A 24,070-nucleotide genomic window follows, 5' to 3' on the forward strand; every position below is an offset into this window, starting at 1 on the left:
ACGGGGAAGCATCGATGGAGCAGCAGAAGCAGCACACAAGTGGGGCTTGTTTCTGCCCCTGAAGATACCAGCAGACCACCAAGGAAGTGATCATGGGGAGGAAGTGGAGAGGGAGGGGAGAGGGACAAGAGTGAGTTTTGGGTTTCAGCCAAAAATGCACAGGCATTTTCAGCCAAACCCGAACCCAGGTTTCAGTCCAGTTTCAGTACTGAATCCAAAATCTAAATTCGGTCAGGGTCTATAAGATGGACTGCTACTATTTCCCTTAAGGTTCTATTACGCTTACTTTACCGTTTCCAATTTCTCCTAAAATCAAATTTCCTTCCATTTTTGGAAAACATTCCTGCAGTCCCAGAATATCACAACTAATGGGCTCACCTTAAGTTCATAGAGCCAGCCAAACAACCATCTTCATGCCTGATAAGAATTGTACAAAATCCCCCAACCAACGTATCAAGTCTTGCAGCACTTCTCAACTTTGCATACTGTTTTCATTCCCAGTAGAGTACCAAGGTTGCCAAGTTAGTCCACTTGAATCCACTGTATAAACTATCTCACAACCAGGGAAATCTAAAATTTTCTTAGAAGCAGACACAAATGCAAAGCATTACAAATTAGGATGGTCACACACTTTGAAATAAATACAAAAGGACAAATGACTCCCTGATCCATCACGGATATAGGCCTTTTAAATTGAAAAGTTTTAACCTCACTCATCTCTACCCCATTTCCCTTTGCAAAGTTCTATGCAGACAACCAAAGACCTAGCTAACTCAATACTAGTTAAACCCAGTACACCTACACCATTTATTCACTGATGGGAGCATAGCTCTCAAGAGCTAGTCACATTAAGTTAGTCCCGTAAGAAGATAATACTTCTAGTTTTCTTGTTGGCTCTTACTTATAAAAACTCTCATAGCAAGTTCCTGTCATCAGTTTTCAAGACAATATCACCATTTTCATTATCAGTTACTGCAGCAATATGATTACTGTTGCTCACATTCTCCCTTTCACTATCTGAGTCTTGTATACCATGCCCAACCTAACGTCAACTGAAATGCATTATGGGAGTTGAGATCTCTGGAAAACTGAGATAGCTGCACTCCTGCTACAAGGATACCTGAGAGAGAAGAAGGGGTTGTAGTTAAGCTTAGTAGTTAGTGTAAATAATGTCATAGGGTATATATTGCTATTTATTACTCTATCAATGTTATATGTGTCAAATTTTCAAAACCTCTATAATCTAAAACAGAGAAAAGGATTTTGCTTTTATGCATTAAAACTTTCGCCTTGCATTTTTCTTGGTTCTGTTTCTTCTGATTTTACTACAAGCTTGCTCTTTTTTTTGTCTTAATATATTTGATGTCTATTATTATACTTGCTTGGAATAAAAAGTGGCCAACAGGATTTTACCGCTAAGTCCAGTTGTTTATATCACTAATTTTTTATATTTATTGGTGTTGCTGTTAACATCAAGACTGATGAGGAACACTACAACTAAACTTCCACCTACTCAGCGTAATAGTGAGAGTAACAAAACAGAAGCAGCTTCCAAAATCTGCATCATATCTCAGAACTTAATTATCAGAAGAAAGAAAGCAGTAATCTTAACGGACATTTGTTGTACCTGCTAATTTCAATTATTGTGAATACATTAGTACTGCTATTTAAAAATAAGCAAAGGTACAGACAAATCAAGCTATATGTTGGCATAACCAGAGAATGCTAGCTGTGCCAAAGGCTCGTGCAGTTTTGAACATTAGCACCCAATCCTCTTGGTCTTCAAGTGAAGTCATCCCACTCTGTACACTATGGCAAAAACAATACTGAAATCTAAACATTAAATCATAAGACTTTCCTATAGAGGTACATAACCCTAACTGTCCAAAAAAAATTTAAGTATAATGCATTTTTAAATGTATATAGGGACAAATCTAAAGTAGAATGGGACCTTTTTTTTTGCTTAACAAATATACTGAAAGGGCCAAGTGGCATTAAATGTGACATCAGAATACTGGTAAGTGGGTCTCAGGGCAAAGACAGAGTACACATCCAAGACAGAAGTCAGACTACTCAGTTTTCCACAAACCAAATGATTTTTCTGCTCAAGATAACAAAGCTGCACAGCACATTTTCTGGAAGGTCACAAATGCAATAAATGATGGTTTCCATTTTTTAAATGTTAAAAGGACAAATGCCCTCCCAAAAATGAGAGCATACACAGCTTTTCCCATGAAAATTGAGTGCAGGATAGAAAAAAGAAATGCGCGGAGCCTGGTAGATCTTACACTTTGATACAACCAAAGTTGCACTATAGCTGTTTGAATATTTTGGAGGTTATGATTTCTTTTATTGAACCAACAGCAAAATATTTTATGTACTAATTGCAGAGCTCATTAGCTTTTTGGACAAAAGGTACTAACTGGAATGAAGCCCCCCTCCAAAAAACCTCCCAAAACATCAAAATATCTATGGTTGAACTACATTGTTTGTCCAATCAAACAGATCATAGCCTTCAAGGTACAGCATCCCTCAAGACATGCACATTTTAGCCATTTAAAAACAAGGACGTCCTAAAGAGACCAGTTAAAAAAAACAAAACAAAAAAAAAAAACTGTTCAACAGTTTCATATATATATATATATATATATATATATATATATATATATATATATATATATATACACACATACACACACACATATGTATCTTAAAAAAAAATTCAAAACATCTATTAGTCTTCACACACAGTGCAGGTATCTCATTAAATCCAAACATGTAATGGAGGGATTTAGAAAACAGAATATAATTTTTGATATTAAAGTTGTATATTAAAAGTGGTGCCCTGAAAACATTTTGTAAGAGGTAGTGAATTTTTTATATGAATAAATAAACAGAATTGCTCACTATTAAATGAAAGACTGTAGGCACCCAAAAAAAAAAATCATTTAAGCAAAAGTAACTCAAGTTATTCATGATCTGAAACAGTGGCAGGATCCCAACAGTCTACAGTGCCTCCCCACCTCTGCTTTTGCTGTGCAGGGGGCCTTTGTGCACTTTTATGAGGAGGTTCCACTGAATTTAGAACATTGGTTATAGACACATAATGATCATATCGATCCAACATCTGAGCAATCTTCTCATGTGGCACCCCATGTTTATTCTTCCTAAGGAAAAACAAAATGTATATGTAAGTAAATGAAGTGATAAGATGATATACACAGCATGCTAATAGGGTTGGTTAGATGTAAATCTGGATTTCCTAATTTTTTTTTTACCTTGTACTGGGATAATCTCATTATGCAGATGAAGGACACCATCTACAAAACTAGGCACTGAAAGCCAATACTGGTTTGCTAGGAGACAGCAGCCTCCAATTAAGTTTAATATGGTGCACAGGTGTCTAACCTCAGCCCTGGCCAGATCAGTTTTTCAGGAGTTCCCCAATTATTATGCAACAATTACAAAAGACCACTATATGTTTCAATCATTTTTATTAAAGTTCACACAATCAGCTGTTACATTTCACATTGCATAATTGTTTCCACAATTACTGTTGACATACCATCATATTTGTATTTTATCTTTTTATTCCGCCCCAGACTACTCCTCTACCCCTCCAAAAGACCACTATATATGAATTTTAAAGATATAGTGCTTCTTAATATCATACTTAAAACACCAATAGATTACTTCCTTCCTGTTTACATCAGATATACCTCTAGTATCTAAACTACAACTAAACAGAGCTGCTTTTATTGCTTTCTCATACTGTAATATAACAATGACATCCAAAAAACTATCTTTATTGTGTCTCTGTTCTTCGTGTTGAAAGCTCAATAAAACATATACAAGTTCTTTTTCACTTAACTTCACTTATCTTGATGTCATGTCACTGGTGAACCACATTTATTAACACGGAATTGGAATACAATTCCAAGGTCATGGAACCTCCATGCAATTTTCCATCGACAATTCTGTTGTTGAAATAAAACATGCCTTTTAACTAACTATGGAGTGTTAATATACCAAGTACAATAAACTTCAACAACAGAGTTGTTGATAGAAAACTGCATGGAGGCTCCATGACCTTGGAATTGTATTCCAATACAGTGATAATAAATGTGGTTCGTCAGTGACATCAAGATAGATGAAGTAAAAAATAATTTGTGTATGTTTTATTAACTTTCAACACAAGGAAGGATACAGTAACGATAACTTTTTGGATGTCATTGTTATATTACAGTATAAGAAAGCAATAAAAGCAGCTCTTTTTAGTTGTAGTTTAGATGCAAGATGTGTATCATACAGGAAGGTAACAACCTATGGAGAAATTAGACCTTACCTGCTAATTTGCTTTCCTTTAATCCCTCCGGACTGGCCCAGGTTTGGACTGATGGGTTGTGCACGCCTTCCAGCAGGTGGAGACTGAGAAACTTCTGGCTCTAGAAAGCAAGGGATCTGCAGCAAACCCCACAGGAACCTGGTCCTCCCAAAACTTCTCAGGTAAGCCTTCCTCCTCTTCCAGGAAGGGCATGTCCTGATCCTGGTCAGAAACTGGGTCCACTTCTGGATACCAGCATCTAGCCCTTTTTGAAGGAGGTAAAGGTCTGGAGATGGACTCACCTGCAACTCCAACCCCAAGGCCTGACTACTTCATCAAGAAAGCCCGGTACATTTGGAGGACAAACTCAGGGGGAAACCCCCCTCCTGAGTCCCTCCAGAATGCACCAGGAACAATGCCTCCGTTGTTCCCTGCATCCCCGAAGACTGCACGTCAGAAGAGGGCTCACATGCAGCAGAACATAAGTACATAAGTAATGCCATACTGGGAAAAGACCAAGGGTCCATCGAGCCCAGCATCCTGTCCACGACAGCGGCCAATCCAGGCCAAGGGCACCTGGCAAGCTTCCCAAACGTACAAACATTCTATACATGTTATTCCTGGAATTTTGGATTTTTCCAAGTCCGTTTAGTAGCGGTCTATGGACTTGTCCTTTAGGAAACCGTCCAACCCCTTTTTAAACTCTGCTAAGCTAACCGCCTTCACCACTTTCTCCGGCAACGAATTCCAGAGTTTAATTACACGTTGGGTGAAGAAAAATTTTCTCCGATTTGTTTAAATTTACTACACTGTAGTTTCATCGCATGCCCCCTAGTCCTAGTATTTTTGGAAAGCGTGAACAGAAGCTTCACATCCACCTGTTCCACTCCACTCATTATTTTATATACCTCTATCATGTCTCCCCTCAGCCGTCTCTTCTCCAAGCTGTATAGCCCTAGCCTCCTTAGTCTTTCTTCATAGGGAAGTCGTCCCATCCCCGCTATCATTTTAGTCGCCCTTCGCTGCACCTTTTCCAATTCTACTATATCTTTCTTGAGATGCGGCGACCAGAATTGAACACAATACTCAAGGTGCGGTCGCACCATGGAGCGATACAACGGCATTATAACATCCTCACACCTGTTTTCCATACCTTTCCTAATAATACCCAACATTCTATTCGCTTTCTTAGCCGCAGCAGCACACTGAGCAGAAGGTTTTAGTGTGTTATCGACGACGACACCCAGATCCCTTTCTTGGTCCGTAACTCCTAACGTGGAACCTTGCATGACGTAGCTATAATTCGGGTTCTTTTTTCCCACATGCATCACCTTGCACTTGCTCACATTAAACATCATCTGCCATTTAGCCGCCCAGTCTCCCAGTCTCGTAAGGTCCTCTTGTAATTTTCACAATCCTGTCGTGATTTAACGACTTTGAATAACTTTGTGTCATCAGCAAATTTAATTAACTCGCTAGTTACTCCCATCTCTAAATCATTTATAAATATATTAAAAAGCAGCGGTTCTAGCACGGACCCCTGAGGAACCCCACTAACTACCCTTCTCCATTGTGAATACTGCCCATTTAACCCCACTCTCTGTTTCCTATCCTTCAACCAGTTTTAATCCACAATAGGACATTTCCTCCTATCCCATGACCCTCCAATTTCCTCTGTAGCCTTTCACGAGGTACCTTGTCAAACGCCTTTTGAAAATCCAGATACACAATATCAACCGACTCCCCTTTGTCCACATGTTTGTTCACTCCTTCAAAGAATTGAAGTAAATTGGTCAGGCAAGATTTCCCCACACAAAAGCCATGCTGACTCGGTCTAAGTAATCCATGTCCTTGGATGTGCTCTGTAATTTTGTTTTTAATAATAGCCTCTACCATTTTCCCAGGCACCGACGTCAGACTCACCGGTCTATAATTTCCCGGATCTCCCCTGGAGCCTTTTTAAAAATGGGCGTTACATTGGCCACCCTCCAATCTTCCGGTACCACGCTCGATTTAAGGATAAGTTGCATATCACTAGCAGTAGCTCCGCAAGCTCGTTTTTCAGTTCTATCAGTACTCTAGGATGAATACCATCCGGTCCAGGAGATTTGCTACTCTTCAGTTTGCCGAACTGCCCCATTACGTCCTCCAGGTTTACCGTGAAGTCAGTAAGTTTCTCCGACTCGTCCGCTTGAAATACCATTTCAGACACCGGTAACCCACCCAAATCTTCCTCGGTGAAGACCGAAGCAAAGAATTCATTCAGTCTCTCCTCTACGTCTTTGTCTTCCTTGATCGCCCCTTTTACCCCTCGGTCATCCAGCGGCCCAACCGATTCTTTTGCCGGCTTCCTGCTTTTAATATACCGAAAAATTTTTTTACTATGTTTTTTTGCCTCTAATGCTATCTTTTTTTCATACTCCCTCTTGGCCTTCTTAATCTGCGCCTTGCATTTGCTTTGACACTCCTTATGCTGTTTCTTGTTATTTTCAGATGGTTCCTTCTTCCATTTTCTGAAGGCGTTTCTTTTAGCCCTAATAGCTTCCTTCACCTCACTTTTCAACCAGGCCGGGTGTCTTTTGGACTTCCGTCTTTCTTTTCTAATTTGCGGAATATGTATGGCCTGGGCCTCCAGGATGGTATTTTTGAACAGCGTCCACGCCTGTTGTACAGTTTTTACTCTCTCAGTTGCCCCCCTAAGTTTTTTTTTTTACCGTTCTTCTCATTTTATCATAGTCTCCTTTTTTAAAGTTAAACGCTAACGTATTTGACTTTCTGTGTACAGTTACTTCAAGGTCGATGTCAAAACTGATCATATTATGGTCACTGTTATCAAGCGGCCCCAGTACCATAACGTCCCTCACCAGATCATGCGCTCCACTAAGGACCAAGTCTAGAATTTTTCCTTCTCTCGTCGGCTCCTGCACCAGTTGCTCCATAAAGCTGTGCTTGATTTCATCAAGGAATTGTATCTCTGTAGCGTGTCCTGATGTTACATTTACCCAGTCTATATTTGGATAATTGAAGTCACCCATTATTATCACATTGCCCATTTTGTTCGCGTCTCTGATTTCTTTTATCATTTCTGTGTCTACCTGCTCATCCTGGCGAGGCGGACGGTAGTACACTCCTATCACCATTTTTTTCCCTTTTATACATGGAATTTCAACCCACAGTGATTCAAAGGTGTGATTTGTGTCCTGCTGAATTTGTAATCTATCTGAGTCAAGGCTCTCGTTAATATACAATGCTACCCCTCCACCAGTCCGGTCCACCCTATCATTACGATATACTTTGTACCCCGGTATGACAGTGTCCCACTGGTTATCCTCCTTCCACCAGGTCTCAGTAATGCCTATTATATCCAATTTTTAATTTAGTGCAATATATTCCAACTCTCCCATCTTATTTCTTAGACTCCTAGCATTTGCAGCTGGAGGAAAGATGGCGGACTTCCCCACCAAAACAGCTGATCTAGCCGCTTCCGTGGCAGAACAGGAGGGCGCTGAGGCAGAAGTGGACGCGGACGGAGGGAGAGGCGCTGCTGTCACTTCTACCGCTGCACAAAACTTGCAGGAGCCAAGTGTGCCCACCCCCTGGAACTGGCAAACAGAGCAGCGCTTTAATTTATGCGCCATAGCGCTTTGCACCTTTTTTTTTTTTTTAAACCCCACAAACAAAAAACACCAGTGGACCACGAGGAAAGGGACAAGGCGAAAAAAAGTAAGTATGGGGCAATTTGCTCGTTCAGGCCTCAGGGAACTTCAACTCCTCTCCTTTTTTTTTTTGAACAGCTGAGAAAAAGAAAACAAAACAAAACAAGAAGAGCAGGATGGAGCTGCCTGCTTGTTAGTGCTTTGGGGAGAGAAAGGCTTCTTTTTTTTTTTTTTTCTTAAGTGGCTGCCTCTCCCAAAGGCTAAACACCTTTCCTCCGAAAGGGTAGCCCTTCCCTGAACAGCAAAGGGAGATGGGGGAGGAAGAGGGAGAGGGACCTGGGGACACCCGAGTTTAACACCCCAGAAGCTGGAGAGGAAAAAATTCCTATCTGCCTAGCCCCTACACTAGGTACAGAAGGATTTTTTTTCTCTCTCTTTTTTTTTTTATTTTTTTTTATTTAAGAGAGAGAGAGAGTAATGGGCTCACCTCCTACCTGATGGAAACCGAGAAAATACTGAGGCTAGGGTCACATGGCCAGGGCTCTTATTGGCTCTCTAGAGTCAGAAGTTTCTCAGCCGCCACCTGCTGGAAGGCGTACACAACCGATCAGTCCAATCTTGGGCTGGTCCATAGGGACACTAAGGAATGGTGTTTTTAATATGATATTGCTAATAAAGAAGCATGATATGTGGTCTTTTGTAATTGGTGTATACTATGGACTACTTCACTTTAGACTGTGAACCCCGATTCATCAGTTGCTATGAATATGCATGAGATAGAAGTAGTACATGCAAATATATCTCATGCATATTCATTGGGGAAATTCTGAAAACCCGACTGGATTATGATCCTTGAGGACAAAGGCGGGACAACTCTGGTATAGAGAATATCTGCACTAAAGCCGTGGTACAGCACGAAACAAAATACAACACAGTTTTTTTTATATTAGTCCCTAAGGGGCCCTTTTACTAAAGCTTTAGCATGAGCTAATGGACATTAACACGTGCTAAGTGCCATGTGGCCCATAGGTATAAAACAAAACGTGGCGTTTATTGAGTGCTACTGTCTTTTAACATGCAGGGGGGGGAAGGAAGGGAGACAATGTGAAAATATTGTTCAGGAATGAGGTTATGCCTGTTTGACACTGCTATCTTTATTATATGTCTACCGATCAGTATGTTGGAATTATTCATTCATCAATATAAATGTTGAAACATAACGTGCACTAAGTTTTAGTAAAAGGGCTCCTAAAAGACTCAGGGGCTGATGCACAAAGTTTATCGTGCTAGGAACATCCGATTTTGACTGGTTCCATCCAGAAGCACTCTGTTTGCATTTTTCAAGCAAAACTTGGCCAAGAGAAGAGCTTAGAGTGACAGAGAAACAAGCAGGGGGAGGGCGAGAGAGACTTTCAGCAAGGAGGAGATTTTTTTTTCAATAGTAAATTACTCTGATGCTGGCTCCACCTTCCTCCTGCAGTTTACTTGCCTTCCCACAGGCTGCAGCTAATGATTTCACTTGGGCATCTCCTCCCTGCTGAACCCCCCCCCCCCCCCATCTGACATCATAGGGCTTTCCCCCAGCCGAATGGCTGTCTGCTTGTTTCTCCACCCCTCCCACCTGACATCATAAGGGCAGACAGCCAGTCAACTGGGAGAAAGCCCCTATGATGTCAGCTAAGGGGGGGGGGGGGGGGAGACAGAGAAACAAGCACACAGCCAATCGGTTGGGGAAAGCCCCCATGATGTCAGCTGGGGAGGGGCAGAGAAAGAGAAGAAACTTACCTGTAGCAGGTATTCTCAGAGGATAATAGGCTATATAATCTCGTTGCCCAGTTTGGAGTTTGTATCAAGCTTTTCACAGAGCTCTTTGGAACACGTCACACTCCAGTGAACATGCACGAGTGCCTTCCTGCCCAACACGCAGGCGCGGGACAAACAGTAAAATACTATAGCATAAAAGACAACTCCAAGGGGAGGTGGGAGGGTATGTGAAAATATATAGCCTGCTGTCCTTGGAGAATACTTAAGTATCTTCGCATTCTCCGAGGACAAGCAGGCTACTATTCTCACATATGGGAAATCCTTAGCTACCAGGCTCACTGAAAACAGCAGCCAATTACGAACTGCACCTCGCAACTGCGAGGTCAAACCATAGAGAAAACTGAAAATACATGCAAATTGTCAACAGTGTAGCCTGGGACAGAATAAAAATGGGCCTAAGCAGATGGAGTTGCTCTAGAACCCAAATTAAGTCTATATTACTATCCATCAAAATCTACTGTTACATTGAGCATGGTGCCTAAGGTATACCACCTAAAGCAGGACGAGATGTGAATGTGTGGAATGAGGACCACACAGCAGACTAGCAAATTTCCTCAATGGAGGCGAATGACACAGCCATGGGTCTGACACTGCAAGTCTTAAGAGGATCCTCCTGGGCAGCCCAGCTTGGGCATAATGAAAGAAAAATAATGAGGTAGCCAAATAGATATTGTGTATTCCCTGGTGGGACCACATCCAGTGGGATGAAAGGAAACAAAAAGCAGGGGTGCTTAGGCTGCCTCAAGGAAAAGGCCAATGCTTGCCTGCATTTCAAGGAGTGCAGAACACGCTTGCCAGGGACTGGAGACTGTGTGGAGGTAAGACAGATAGAACTCTGACACAAGATGAGGCAGGAAGTTACGGTGCGTGCACATAACCACTCTACTGCAATGAAAAAGTGGGACTGCTACCAGGGTCAAAGCTCATGGACCCTGCGAGCCGAAGAAACAGCCACAAAAAAAGACTGTCCAGGTCCAGACAGCAAAATAAGTGGTTCAAAAGGAGCGCTAATCCACTGGAAAGATTGGTACCGAGGTCCCATAACACATACAGAAGTGTGACTGGGAGCTGTGACAAAAACAAACCTTCTACTAAGTGAACAACTAGAGTCTGTGAAGCGAGGGGTGTATACCCAATGCGAAAATGAGAAGCACTGAGTAAATTGAGGCAAACCCCACCGAGTTGTGTTCAGACCAACTCAGAAAGATGTAAAAGGTATGCAATCAGGACCTGTGCAGGGCAAGAAAAAAAAAGGGGTCTAGGGACCGCCCACACACCAGACAGCAAACCTACTGCTTTGGAAAGAGGAACACCTCATAGGGGAAGCTTTCCTGAAAACCAGCAAGACCGTGGAGACACCCTCAGGAAGATACAAGGAAGCCAATGCGAAGCCCTGAACATCCAGGCCTTGAGGGCAGAGACCGGAGGATGGGATTCAGAATAGACTCCTCCTTCCGTGTGATGAGGGTGGGAGAATACTCTAAGGTCCACGGTGCTCGGAAGGAGAGCTCCAGAAGAAGAGGAAGCCAGATTCGCAGGGGCCAATAAGGAGCCATTGGAATCCCGGCCCTGCGGTCCTACCTGCACGGCAGTACAGCCTGCACTAAGAGAGAGATGAGAGGAGACAAATACAGAAGACTGTTCCCCTAAGGAATGACGAAGGTGACCGACGGAAGCAGGGTGGGATGACATACTTGAATGGCCATGAGATCTATCAAAAGGATGCTCCACAGTATGAAGAGCTCACAGGCAACAACCCTGTGAAGAGACCGCTTGTGCAGATACAAGAGCTTGTACAGTTTGGCGGCCAGACTTTTGGATTTGTTTGCCAAAAGAGTGAAGTCAAAGAACGGGCCCCAACGGACAACCTTCTGCTGTATCTGGACAGTCCCCTGACACAGAGGATGCAAGCCAATACACCCTGCTTGTCGGGGTAGTACAGAGCGACCTAACTGTCCACAGGAATGAGTACAAAGTAGCTGAACAGGCTATCATTTCAATTGGTTAGAGCATTCCAGACTGACCAGAATTCCATAAAAGGTGATAGGGAGAGCTGTCTCAAGGAGTGACCAAGAATGTTGAGTAGGAAGCCCGTCTAAGGAGCTACCCATTGTAGATGGGATGAAGCCACCGTCATGAGCCTGAAAAGTCAAGGAATTGGAAAAAGAAGTCCCAGAGACAAATGGAACCGAGTTGTTTACTAAATCAAAGAGCAAACAAGCTGTAGGGACACTCAGCTTTCAGGGTTCTTGCGATCTCACACCACTAAGAAGCTAGAGTCCACTGGGAGAAGCCATGTGAAAATGAGGCATGGGTGTCACATGGACGGTGGAGGTTATGAGATCAAACAACCTCAACACCTGCCAAGGTGCGACCCACCAACAGTCTCGAGCCTGAGTGGCAAGAGTGACAAAAGGGTCCATCTCCGGAACGGGAAGAAACACCCAAGGCTGATGATTATTCAGCAGGATTCCAATGATTTTCAAATGGGAAACAGATGGCACTAGGGATAGTTACACCAATAGGCCCAACACCCAAAAAGTTCTCCTTATTATGGCCTCCAGAGCAGCGGTCATTGGCTCTGCACAAACCCAAACGGCCAAATAGGAAACACATGGATTCACCGAAGCGCATTAGTACCATGAATACCTCTAGACACTTTGTGAAGATCTTGGGAGCAAATGCAAGGTATAAAGGCAGCACGTGTTACAGGAAGTAGAATGCCCCCAGTCGAGATAAAAGAGACTGCCCATGCATAAACATCCTTCAAGTCCAGAGATCAGAGCCAATCCTTGCTCTGAATCACGGGAAGTAGGGTGCGCAGAGAAAAACCATCTTGAACTGTTCTTTGCTCAGAGAGTTGAAAAGGAGCCCAAGACTCAGAATAGTCATGTATCCCTCTTGCGTTTATTGGTACAAGGGAAAACAAGGAATAGAATCATAGCCCTCTTCCCCGGGTGGTACGGACTTGATCACATGGGCCTTCAAGAAGGACGGAGAGTTCTTCTGCAAGGAACTGCCCACGCTGAGAACTGATGTGATTCATTCCTGGCAGACAATTTGTCAGCTTTTGGCCCGTCTCGAATAACTGCAGCCTCCCTCCAATCGATAGGTCGTTCGGGACAGTAACTGGCTTTACAGCCATAAGTCCCCTGGAGCCACTCAAAAAGTTATCCTTCCCTATAACTCGAGAGCTGTCCAGGGCTGAAGCGCATGCAGCTGAAGAGAACAAATATGCTGGGATTGAGCCTACAGAGGCTAGCAAGAAGAGGCGGTGAATAGGGGGAACTCTTCCCCGACTCTAAATGAAGGAGTTGCAGATAGCATCTGTGTACTTGCTGATGAGGGCAGTGACCCCTCCAACTTTTCCCTCCCCGGCACGCAGCTTCGACCAGCCGCTGCTGAACGCACAAGTGCAAGTCAGAGACACGCAGTCATGAGGGACCGTGCTGCCACACTGTAGGCAGAGATCCTGGAAGCCACAGCAAAAAAAGTCACCTGATCAATAAACTGCGACAAGCTGTCTCCTGCTTAGCCAACTGGTGAAGCGACTCAACTTGCTCTGGTGGGAGAGAAGCTGCCAAAGCTAGCATGTCACGCCCAAGGTGGAGAGTAGGTAGGACTGGATAAAGGAGAAAAGCGGTGAATTTTGGTAAATGATTCTCCGAATTAATCCATGGGTCTAGCTTCCCAGCCTGTGGGTGCCGAAGCACAGTTCCTAGAACTTCTGACTCTCCTGAGTGTGAATGCAACCACCACGGTGGGAGGAGGCAACTGGAGCCTATGAAAACCAGGGGAGTTCTGAAACTGGTGCATGGAGGTGATCTCCATAGGAAGGAGCGGGGCCGACAAAAGGGGCCTTTGAACTACTCACAAGAACATCAGGGAAGAGGTGATGGACCAGGATTATGATAGAGCGAAAGATACATACCTGTAGCAGGTATTCTCCCAGGACAGCAGGCTGATTGTTCTCACTAATGGGGTGACGTCCACAGCAGCCCCAAGACGGAAATCTTCCTAGCAACAAACTTTACTACTACTATTTAGCATTTCTATAGCGCTACAAACTTTGCTAGAGCCTTCGAGCGCGCAGGCGCGCACATCGCACATGCGTGGCCTCTTCCCGCCCGTTGCGCGAGAGTCCCGTTTAGTTAAATTAAAAAGCAATAACAAGGAAAAAGACAACTCCAAAGGTGAGGTGGGCGGGATTGTGAGAACAATCAGCCTGCTGTCCTCGGAGAATACCTGTTACAGGTATGTATCTTTCGCTTTCTCCGAGGACAAGCAGGCTGCTTGTTCTCACTGATGGGGTATCCCTAGCACTCAGGCTCACTCAGAACAAGAAAGAAGGTCAATTGGGCCTCACAACAGCGAGGACAGAACAAGGTTTGACCTACAAAGCAGAACATTTGAGAGTGCAGCCTGGAACAGAATAAAACTGGGCCTGGGGGGTGGAGTTGGATTCTAAACCCCAAACAGATTCTGCAGCACTGACTGCCCAAACAGACTGTCGCATCGGCTATGCTGCTGGAGGCAGTAGTGAGATGTGAATGTGTGGATTGATGACCATGTCGCAGCCTTGCAAATCTCTTCAATAGTGGCTGACTTCAAGTGGGCCACCGCCGCTGTCATGGCTCTAACACTATGAGCCGTGACCTGACCCTCAAGAGTCAGTCCAGCTTGGGCACAAGTGAAGGAAATGCAATCTGCTAGCCAATTGGAGATGGTGCGTTTCCCGACTACGACTCCCCTTGTGTTGGGATCAAAGGGAAAAAACATTTGGGCGGACTGTCTGAAGGGGCTTGTCCGCTCCACGTAGAAGGCCAATGCTCTCTTGCAGTTCAAGGTGTGCAACTGACGTTCAGCAGGGCGGGTATGAGGATGGGGAAAAATGTTGGCAAGACAATTGACTGGTTCAGATGGAACTCCGACACCACCTTCCGCAAGAACTTAGGGTGCGTGCAGAGGACTACTCTGTTATGATGAAATTTGAGATAAAAAGCATGCACTACTAAGGCTTGAAGCTCACTGACTCTACGAGCTGAAGAGCCACCAAGAAAATGACCTTCCAGGTCAAGTACTTCAGATGGCAGGAATTCCACTGATCAGAAGGAGGTTTCATCAGCTGGGTGAGAAGGACGTTGAGATCCCATGACACTGGTGGAGGTTTGAAAGGGGGCTTTGACAAAAGCAAACCTCTCATAAAGCGAACAACTAAAGGCTGTCCAGAGATAGGCTTACCCTCTACACGATAATGAAAAGCACTAATCGCACTAAGATGGACTCTTACGGAGTTGGTCTTAAGACCAGACTCTGACAAGTGTAGAAGGTATTCAAGCAGGGTCTGCGTAGGACAAGAGTGAGGATCTAGGGCCTTGCTGTCACACCAGACAGCAAACCTCCTCCATTTAAAAGAGTAACACCTCTTCGTGGAATCTTTCCTGGAAGCAAGCAAAACTCGGGAGACACCCTCAGAAAGACCCAAGGAGGCGAAGTCTATGCTCTCAACATCTAGGCTGTGAGAGCCAGAGACTGGAGGCTGGGATGCAGAAGCGCCCCCTCGTTCTGAGTTATGAGGGTTGGAAAACAGTCCAATCTCCACGGATCTTCGGAGGCCAACTCCAGAAGAAGATGGAACCAAATCTGACGCGGCCAAAAGAAAGCAATCAGAATCATGGTTCCGCAGTCTTGCTTGACTTTCAGCAAAGTCTTCCCCACCAGAGGTATGGAAGGATATACGTACAGAAGGCCCTTCCCCCAATGATGGAGAAAGGCATCTGACACTAGTCTGTCATGAGCCTGAAGTATGGAACAGAACTGAGGGAGTTTGTGATTGACCTGAGTGGCAAAAAGATCCACCGAGGGGGTGCCCCAGGCTCGGAAGATCTGGCGTAGAACGCCCGAACTGAGCAACCACTCGTGAGGTTGCATTATCCTGCTCAACCTGTCGGCCAGACTGTTGTTTACGCCTGCCAGGTATGTGGCCTGGAGAAACATGCCGTAATGGCGAGCCCACAGCCACATGCTGACGGCTTCCCGACACAGGGGGCGAGGTCCGGTGTCCCCCTGCTTGTTGATGTAGTACATCGCAACCTGATTGTCTGTTTGAATTTGGATAATTTGATAGGACAGCCGATCTCTGAAAGCCTTTAGAGCATTCCAGACCACTCACAACTCCAGGAGATTGATCTGAAGACCTTTTCCTGGAGAGACCAAACTCCTCGAGTGTGAAGCCCATCTACATGAGCTCCCCACACCAGAAGGGATGCATCCGTTGTCAGCACTTTGTGAGGCTGAGGAATTTGAAAAGGACGTCCCAGGGTCAAATTGGATCGAACTGTCCACCACTAAAGAAAATTGTGAAATTCAATGGACAGCTGGATTACATCCTCTAGATTCCCAGCAGCCTGATACCACTGGGAAGCTAGGGTCAATTGAGCAGATCTCATATGAAGATGGGCCATGGGCGTCACATGAACTGTGGAGGCCATATGGCCTAGAAGTCTCAACATCAGCCGAGCTGTGATCCGCTGAGACACTCAGGTCATGGAAACTAGAGACAGAAGATTTTCTGCTCTCGTCTCAGGGAGATAGGCGCGAGCCGTCTGTGAATCCAGCAGAGCTCCAATAAATTCCAGTCTTTGAACAGGGAGAAGATGGGACTTGGGGTAATTTATAACAAACCCGAGTAGCTCCAGCAGTTGAATAGTCATCCGCATGGACTGTAGAGCTCCTGCCTCAGAGGTGTTCTTCACCAGCCAAGCGTTGAGATAAGGGAACACATGTACTCCCAAGTCTGCCTAGCGACGCTGCAACTACTGCCAGGCAACACATAATACTGGAAGTGCTGCGCTCCCAGATGGAATCGAAGATACCTCATGTGAGCTGGAAGTATTGGGATGTGTGTATAAACATCCTTTAAGTCCAGAGAGCATAGCCAATCGTTTTCCTGAATCATGGTAAGAAGGGTGCCCAGGGAAACCATCCTGAACTAGGTCTAGGATGGGACACACACCCCCTGTTTTCTTTTGCACAAGGAAGTACCTGGAATAGAATCCCAGCCCTTCTTGCCCCGGTGGAACGGGATCAACCGCATTGGCGCTGAGAAGGGCGGAGAGTTCCTCTGCAAGTACCTGCCTGTGCTGGGAGCTGTAAGAAAGGTCTGGAGATCAAATTGAGGTAGTATCCTAACCAGACTATTTGGAGAACCCACCGGTCAGAGGTTATGAGAGGCCACCTTTGGTGAAAACATTTTAACCTCCCCCCGCGACAGATCACCCGGCACAGACACTTTTATAGCGGCTGTGCTCATCTGGAGCCAGCCAAAAGCTCGTCCCTTGCTTTTGCTTGGGAGCTGCAGGGGCCTGTTTGGGCGCACACTGTTGACGAGAACGAGCACGCTGGGGCTGAGCCTGAGAAGACTGTCGGGAAGGAAGATTGTACCTACGCTTATTGTAGGCATAGGGAGTATTCCTTCTTCCCCGGCAAAATCGTCTACCTGATGAGGTAGAAGCTGAAGTTTCCTGCTGGTGGAGCTGATCGACCACCTGCTCGACTTTCTCACCAATAATATTATCCCTCCGGCAAGGGACATCCGCAATCCGCTGCTGGACTCGATTGTCCAGGTCAGAGGCACGCAGCCATGAGAGTCTGTGCATCACTATACCCTGGGCAGCAGTTCTGGATGCAACATCAAAAGTGTCATAAGCACCCCTGGACGGGAATTTACGACATGCCTTCAGCTGCCTGAACACCTCCTGAAAAGGCTGGGCCTGCCCTGGAGGGAGCTGGTTGACCAAGTCCGCCAGTTGCTTCACATTGTTCCGCATGTGGATGCTCGTGTAGAGCTGGTATGACTGAATCTTGGACACGAGCATAGAGGACTGGTAGGCCTTCCTCCCAAAAGAGTCCAGGGCTCTATATTCCCATCCTGGGGGCGCCGAGGCAAAATCTCTAGAACTCCTGGCTCTCTTGAGAGCGGAATCCACAACCATAGAGTAGTGAGGTAACAGCGACATCATCAACTCAGGTTCTCCGTGAATCCGATATTGGGACTCAGCTCTTTTGGGAATGGTGGGATTACTTAATGGCTTCATCCAGTTCCTTAGAAGTGTCTCTTTCAGGACATTATGCAAAGGAACAGTGGATGATTCCTTAGGTGGCGAAGGGTAGTCAAGAACCTCGAGCGTCTCAGTCCTGGGCTCATCCTCAGATATCACAGGGAAGGAAATAACCACAGACATTTCCTGAACAAATGAAGAGAAAGAAAGACTCTCCGAAAGAGAAAGCTTTCTTTCTGGCGAAGGAGTGGGATCAGAAGGAAGACCACAAGACTCCTCGGAAGACAAATACCTGGGATCTTCTCCTTCATCCCACGAGGCATCCTCCTCGGTATCGGACAAGAGCTCTCTAACTGCAGTCCAAAACTGGGCTCGTCTCGACGCCGAGGAACCATTCCTCGATGGTGTTTCTGAGAAGTCGACTCTCATGCCGGTGGCGATGAAGCTCCCCTCCAGCGATGTCGACGGAGAGTTGACCTGGGTGGCAGCCGACGCCGCAGGCGGTACCAGCGTCGGGGACCTCACCACAGGCCTCGAGCCAGCTGCTGCTTCCATCGACGGTACCGAGGGCGAAAGCACCCCCGGCACCGGAACAGGCTGACGCAGCAACCCCTCCAACAGACATGGAAGAATGGCTCGGAGGGATCCAAGATGGCGCTGTGAATGGACGCACCTATGTTAGCTCCTGGAAGTTGCTCTGTTTGTAGGTCCTCTCCGGTGCCTCTGTCGCCTCATCAAACATGGGGAAACGGAGGGGAAAAGTGAAGGAACATCCCTCAGCTATTGTGACTTCTTCGGCGACGAGGCAGACAACTTTGCAATTTTTCAGACAGCAACCGGGCCCTCAGGGTTTTTCGACCCCCTCTGCAACTCTCGGCACTTCGGCGTCGATTGAGAATGGAAACGGGGCTTCCCTGAGCCCCGTGGAACGAGTTGCTCCACCCCAGCCTGGAGGGGAGTTGCTGGCAGCTCTAACAGAGAAGGAAGCCGAAGGGGCTCAGCTCGATCTGTTTGAGGGAGTGTCTGCAGTAACGGAGGGCTGAATCTCAACGCCGAGAGCTATTGTTACAATCAGCTTCAAAGGTATTGCCCCAGGATATAGTTTCTAAACTTGCTCGTGTTGAAGATCAACCTCACTCTTCTCCAGCCATTAGTGGTGTGAATAGACCAGCAACTGTGACATTAGAGTCACTATGAGACATGGTTTACAGCATTCACACTTCTATGCAAACTACTTTAAAAATGAATACTTCTGACATAAAGACTCTTTCTGAGACTGCCTTGCTTCAGGCGCAAAAGACTACACAGCAAACCTTAGATTTGGAGACTGTGAATTCTAAAATTCAAGAAATGGGATCTGTAGAAACGGCTTTGGTTAAGGATAACAATTTCCTACATAAAAGATTGGAGTACCTGGAAAACCAGGCTAGAAGACTTAACCTCAGGTTTCTTAACTTTCCCAAATCGCCTTTAATTTCCCATTTGGATATGGTTAAAAAATATATGATTGATATTCTTGGAATGGATAAGGACTCACTGCCTCCCCTTACTCGGGCTTATTACATCAGGAGTGGTGGAGTGGTGGAAGAAAATCCCCCGATAGCAAGGGAAGGAATGGATCTTACTTCTTTCCTTGAAAGTTCATTGGAGATAATTACTCAGAGGTTGACTCTGCTTGTTACTTTTGTGCTGGAGCCTGATAGGAATGCCGTATTAAGGCTTTCCTTGAGACACTTAAAAAATCTGTTTTTGGGCTCAAAAATTCGTATTTTTCCTGATCTCTCAAGGCCTACACAGATGAGACGGAGGGCCTTTCTGGAACTCCGCCCTAGGGTGGTGGCTCTGGGAGCAACTTTCATATTACGTTTTCCTTGTTATTGTAATGTAATGCTTGAGGGTAAACAGTTTCAATTTGTAGACCCAAAACAGTGAAAAGAATTTCTAGATGCTAGAGTGGAATTGAATGTTGTGTGCCCTCCCTAAATGCAGGCTGGGGTCTGATCCAGAGGCTGCAACCATTAGTTCTTAATTATTGCTATATGTTTTATTTTAAAATTCTAATTCTTGGATTCCAAATTTCCTAAACTTGTGGACAGAAAGGCTGTTAATGATATGTCCTTTTATTTCTTTTTTGCCTTTTGTATAAATGCCGATTGCATATTCACATATTGTGATGATATATTGAAATAAATGAATAAATTAAAAAAAAAAAAAAAAAAAGAATGGCTCGGATGCGCTCGTCCAGAGTAGCTGTCGAGCAAGGCTGCGGGGCCGGTGCAGGAATCGGGTCCAGAATCTGTTGAGGTCGAGGAGGCGGTACCAGGCTGCCCGAAGACCGAAACCTCTTGAATGGAGGGTGAGCGATCCTCCCGGCGTCGGCGCTTCACGGGTGCCGAATCCTTAGACGCCCAGGAGCTCCCGGTACCGTGCTTAGGAGGAGACCGATGACGATGCTTCTTTGCCTTCGCTCGATGCACGTCATCGATACTCCTCGGTACCGACAAGGAGGACGTGGAATCCACAAGCCTCCTCGGGGTCGGGTCCGAGAGTGGTCAGTCCCATGGGGCCTAGGAGTCTTCGAGGCAGGTGGAGACCCACTCGATGGCTCACGGCTCCCAGTGTGTGATCTACGGACAGCCGTTACCTGCGCTCCTGAGGTCAATGCCATCTCCGGTACTGATATCGACAATGACGACCGCGGTACCGACGTCGACGAACCGGGCGAAGCTCCAAAAAGACGATCCCAAAGAGCTTGTCTCGACGCCTGTGTCCGCTTTTTCAAGCTAAGACACAACTTACATGCGTCTGGGTGATGTCAGTACCCAAGATCACCCAGTTGCACCAAGTACACTTCTTGAAGCCGCTGGGCGTCCTCGATGACATGGACGGAAAAATAGCGGCGGCAAAATCAAAATTCTCGATTGTGCCAAAAATAAAGCCATAAAAATGAGAAAAACGTGTACGCGCGACCTAAGAGGGCCGCGACGGAAGCGAAAGAAAACTTAAAAGGACCAAAACTAAGAAGTAAAGGTGTTTTTTTTTAAAAATATATTTAAGGGAAACAATGTAAAAGAAAAAGAAAACGAGGGAAAAGGAGACGAAAAACTCAAAAATCAGCGAAGGCTCTTTCAGGGCGAATGGAGAGAGACCACAAGCAGTCACTCTCTAACCGCGGAGAAAAAAAGAACTAAACAGGACACTCGCGCGACAGGCGGGAAGATGGCCGCGCATGCATGGTACACGAGCCCGAAGGCTCTAGCAAAGTTTGTGGCTAGGAAGATTTCTGTCTTGTGGCTGCCGTGGACATCACCCAATCAGTGAGAACAAGCAGCCTGCTTGTCCTCGGAGAATCTCTCCTAGGAGGAAACTCACAGTCCAGGAGGTTGAAATGGTGAGGTAATCCTCCACCTCTGAAGGAAGTGAAAAAGGCAGCCACCATGTCTTCGACTAAAGAAGGAAAGGGCAGGCTCGCAGATGGAGACAACCTCTGTTCCTGTGGAGGGGAGGGGTCAGATGGTATTCCAAAGAACGACTCCTCCAAGAACTGCTGAGGACCTCCATCTGACCTGCATGTGCCCCTCACCAGTGTCAGCCAGGAACTCCTCATGGGAGAGCTGAGACCGAGTCTACCTCAACCGAAAAGAAGCAAGACCCCGCGAGGCATCCCACAAACATCAACATCTGCCAAGCCGTGACCTGCCGAGAGGCTCGAACCTGAGAAGCCAGTGAGACTAGAATGTCTGGTCATGGCCCTGTGAGGAAGGCTCGAACCTTCTGTCCCATAAAAACTGCCTGTATCAATGTCAAAATGACACGGGCAACAGGTGACACCAGTGCCTGTGCGTCACCAACATCGAAGACCTCAACGCAGGCTGAGGACCATGCAGGGCCGATTCACGAGACATGGCAGGTGCAAGCACTTTCTGCACTGATGCCCCATGAACAAAGCCAGCCCAGAGCCCAGGGAGCAAGGCTCGGATGTGCCCATAGAGGAGTGACATATGGAAAAAAATGGGGAATCAGTGTAGAAACAAGCTGCTGAAGCAATGAAGCCTCACCACAGGCTGAGGGCCATATGGGGCTGAGTGGAGAAGCATGGCAGGTGAAAGCACCCTCAACACCGATGCACTCTGAAGAGAGCCAGCCAGAAGCTCAAGGAGCAAGGTGGTCCTGATACTCTGAAACTCATACAGTGGCACCAACTGGAAGTCCTCCTGGCGTCAACACTCCTCAAGGACCAAATGCCTCAGTGCCCCAGACCATGCATTAAGGGTGATCAACACTGATCCTCGGTACCTACAAAGACTCAGATACTCAGCACCGACAATTCTCTTGGCAGTGACAAGGACGAGGCCGAAGCCTCACGTCTCCCCAAGTTGCTGACATCTATTGGTCCACGGCAGGAGCCAATGCAAATACCGACATCAACGCTGACACCGTAAACATCGATGCCAACGTCAAAGCCTCGGATGACGCCAAAAAGAGTTCCCTCTGAACCACTCTAACTGGGTTCTGGGCTTGGATCTGAAGATACAGAACACAATTAGAAGGGGTATGTTGAGACCCCAAACACAGAAACAATAAAAAAAAGAGCCATACCAGAAGCGGACTAGGAATTTCCGAAAGGAAAAGGAAAGTCTGAATGTTGCTTCAGAAAGGACGAAGCACCAGCGAAAAAAAACAAGGGAAAAATCCCAACTGGGGCTCAGGCCTAAGTGCAGTGAACTGGTGCAGCAAGAGGAGGAAAAAATAAAAAGACAAAAACGACTGGGAAGAAATTTAACCCAATGAAGCAGAACTAAGGAAAAATAAAACCAAAAAGGCACAAAAAGAAGCTTTATTGAAGAACCAAACTAGGAGCTGCGAGGAGAAAAGGAAAAACAAGTCCTCTCTCCTCACTGCGGAAAAAAAGATGTTCATCCTGCGCTCGTGTGGTGGGCGGGAAGAGACTCACACATGCACACTGGAGCATGACTCGCGCTCTTAAGAACTCTGTGAAAAGCTTGATACAAGCTTCGGATCGGGTAATGCACATCACGTTACCCACATGTGAGAATATTAACCTGCGTCCTTGGAGGAACAAGCAGACAGCCAATCAACTGGAGAAAGCTCCTATGAAGTCAGCTGGGGAGGTGGAGACAAAAAAGAGTCAATCAGATAGGGGAAAGCCCCTATGATGTCAGATGGGGGAGGCTTTCAGCAAGGAGGAGAATCCCCAATGAAAATCATCATGGGTAGCCTGAGGGAAGGAATAAAAGCTGTATGAGGGAGGCAGAGCCAGAATCAGAGCACTGCAGAGGAAAGGAGACAAGGGGACAGTGAAGACAGCAAGTACTGCAGGGGAAAGGAGATATACAGCAGCGGGATTCCTGGGCATGCGCAGAACATAGACACTTACCGATTGACTGTTCTGCGCATGTACTAGGTGCTTTCCCTACCAAGCTGCTTGCTAAATTTACGTGCATCTCATTTGCATGCGATTTCCTTTGAGCATCACTTGCTATTTCAAAATCAGTAACTTCTACCGTGGATCTAAATGGACATGGTTTTTAACGGGGACTTTTGAGCATTGGCCCCTTAGGACTAAGTGTACTTGGAGCAGAGTGAAATCCTACTGTCAAAACTTATCTGCTCATCTAGAATAAAATCAATTTTTCTTGAAATACTCTTAATCAACTGAATTCTCTGTTCCTTTCAGTCCTTAACACACCAACAGGCAGTCATCCCTCCCTGCAAAGCTTCTTGCAATTCCCCCCTCCATCACCCCCTATTCCTGGCCTCCAGTTTTTCACATATGCCACCCCACTGCTGGCGACGAAAAGCTGCTCTTTTGAAAATCTATGTTATCAGCTGCTAGGTCATATTCAAATAAAACTCAGTTCTTATCCTGCTCCTCAAACCTGAAACGAACTGTACAGGCTTTATTAATTACCGTATATACTTGAATATAAACCAAGATAACATTTTAATGTTAACTCAAATATAAACAGAGTTTATAATCAAGTAGTCTTCTCCTTCCTCCCACTGTGTGGTGCCTGGAATTCCTCCCTTCCCTCCTTCATCCCCAACCCCTGAACCAAGAGAGCTTCCTCCAGACACACCATAGGCCTGCCTAAACAGAGACAGCCCCCCCCCCCCCCCCCCACCGAAACACTCATAGGTCAGCCTCCCAACACACCTGTAGATCAGCCAGGCCAGCCCCCCAA

At 45.9% G+C, this 24,070-nt stretch overlaps 1 protein-coding gene across 3 annotated transcripts in view; it reads right to left on the minus strand.

The window, feature by feature from the left end:
* LOC115468568 (NEDD4-binding protein 2-like 2) overlaps positions 1-24,070 on the minus strand; it is a 169,153-nt gene that overhangs the window by 39,029 nt on the left and 106,054 nt on the right. For 2 of the 3 annotated variants that reach the window (XR_003941889.1, XM_030200369.1), the window contains exon 6: positions 3,024-3,167. Coding sequence is in view for 2 of the 3 variants with exons in the window: in XM_030200369.1 (XP_030056229.1) it covers positions 3,024-3,167 (144 nt within the window). In the remaining variant the exon portion in view is untranslated. Of the gene's footprint in view, positions 1-2,713; positions 3,168-24,070 lie in introns of those variants that run through there. The other variant, XM_030200367.1, reaches the window with a different exon arrangement.

This window comes from Microcaecilia unicolor, chromosome 4 (genome assembly GCF_901765095.1).
Source record: "Microcaecilia unicolor chromosome 4, aMicUni1.1, whole genome shotgun sequence".
NCBI lineage: Eukaryota > Metazoa > Chordata > Amphibia > Gymnophiona > Siphonopidae > Microcaecilia > Microcaecilia unicolor.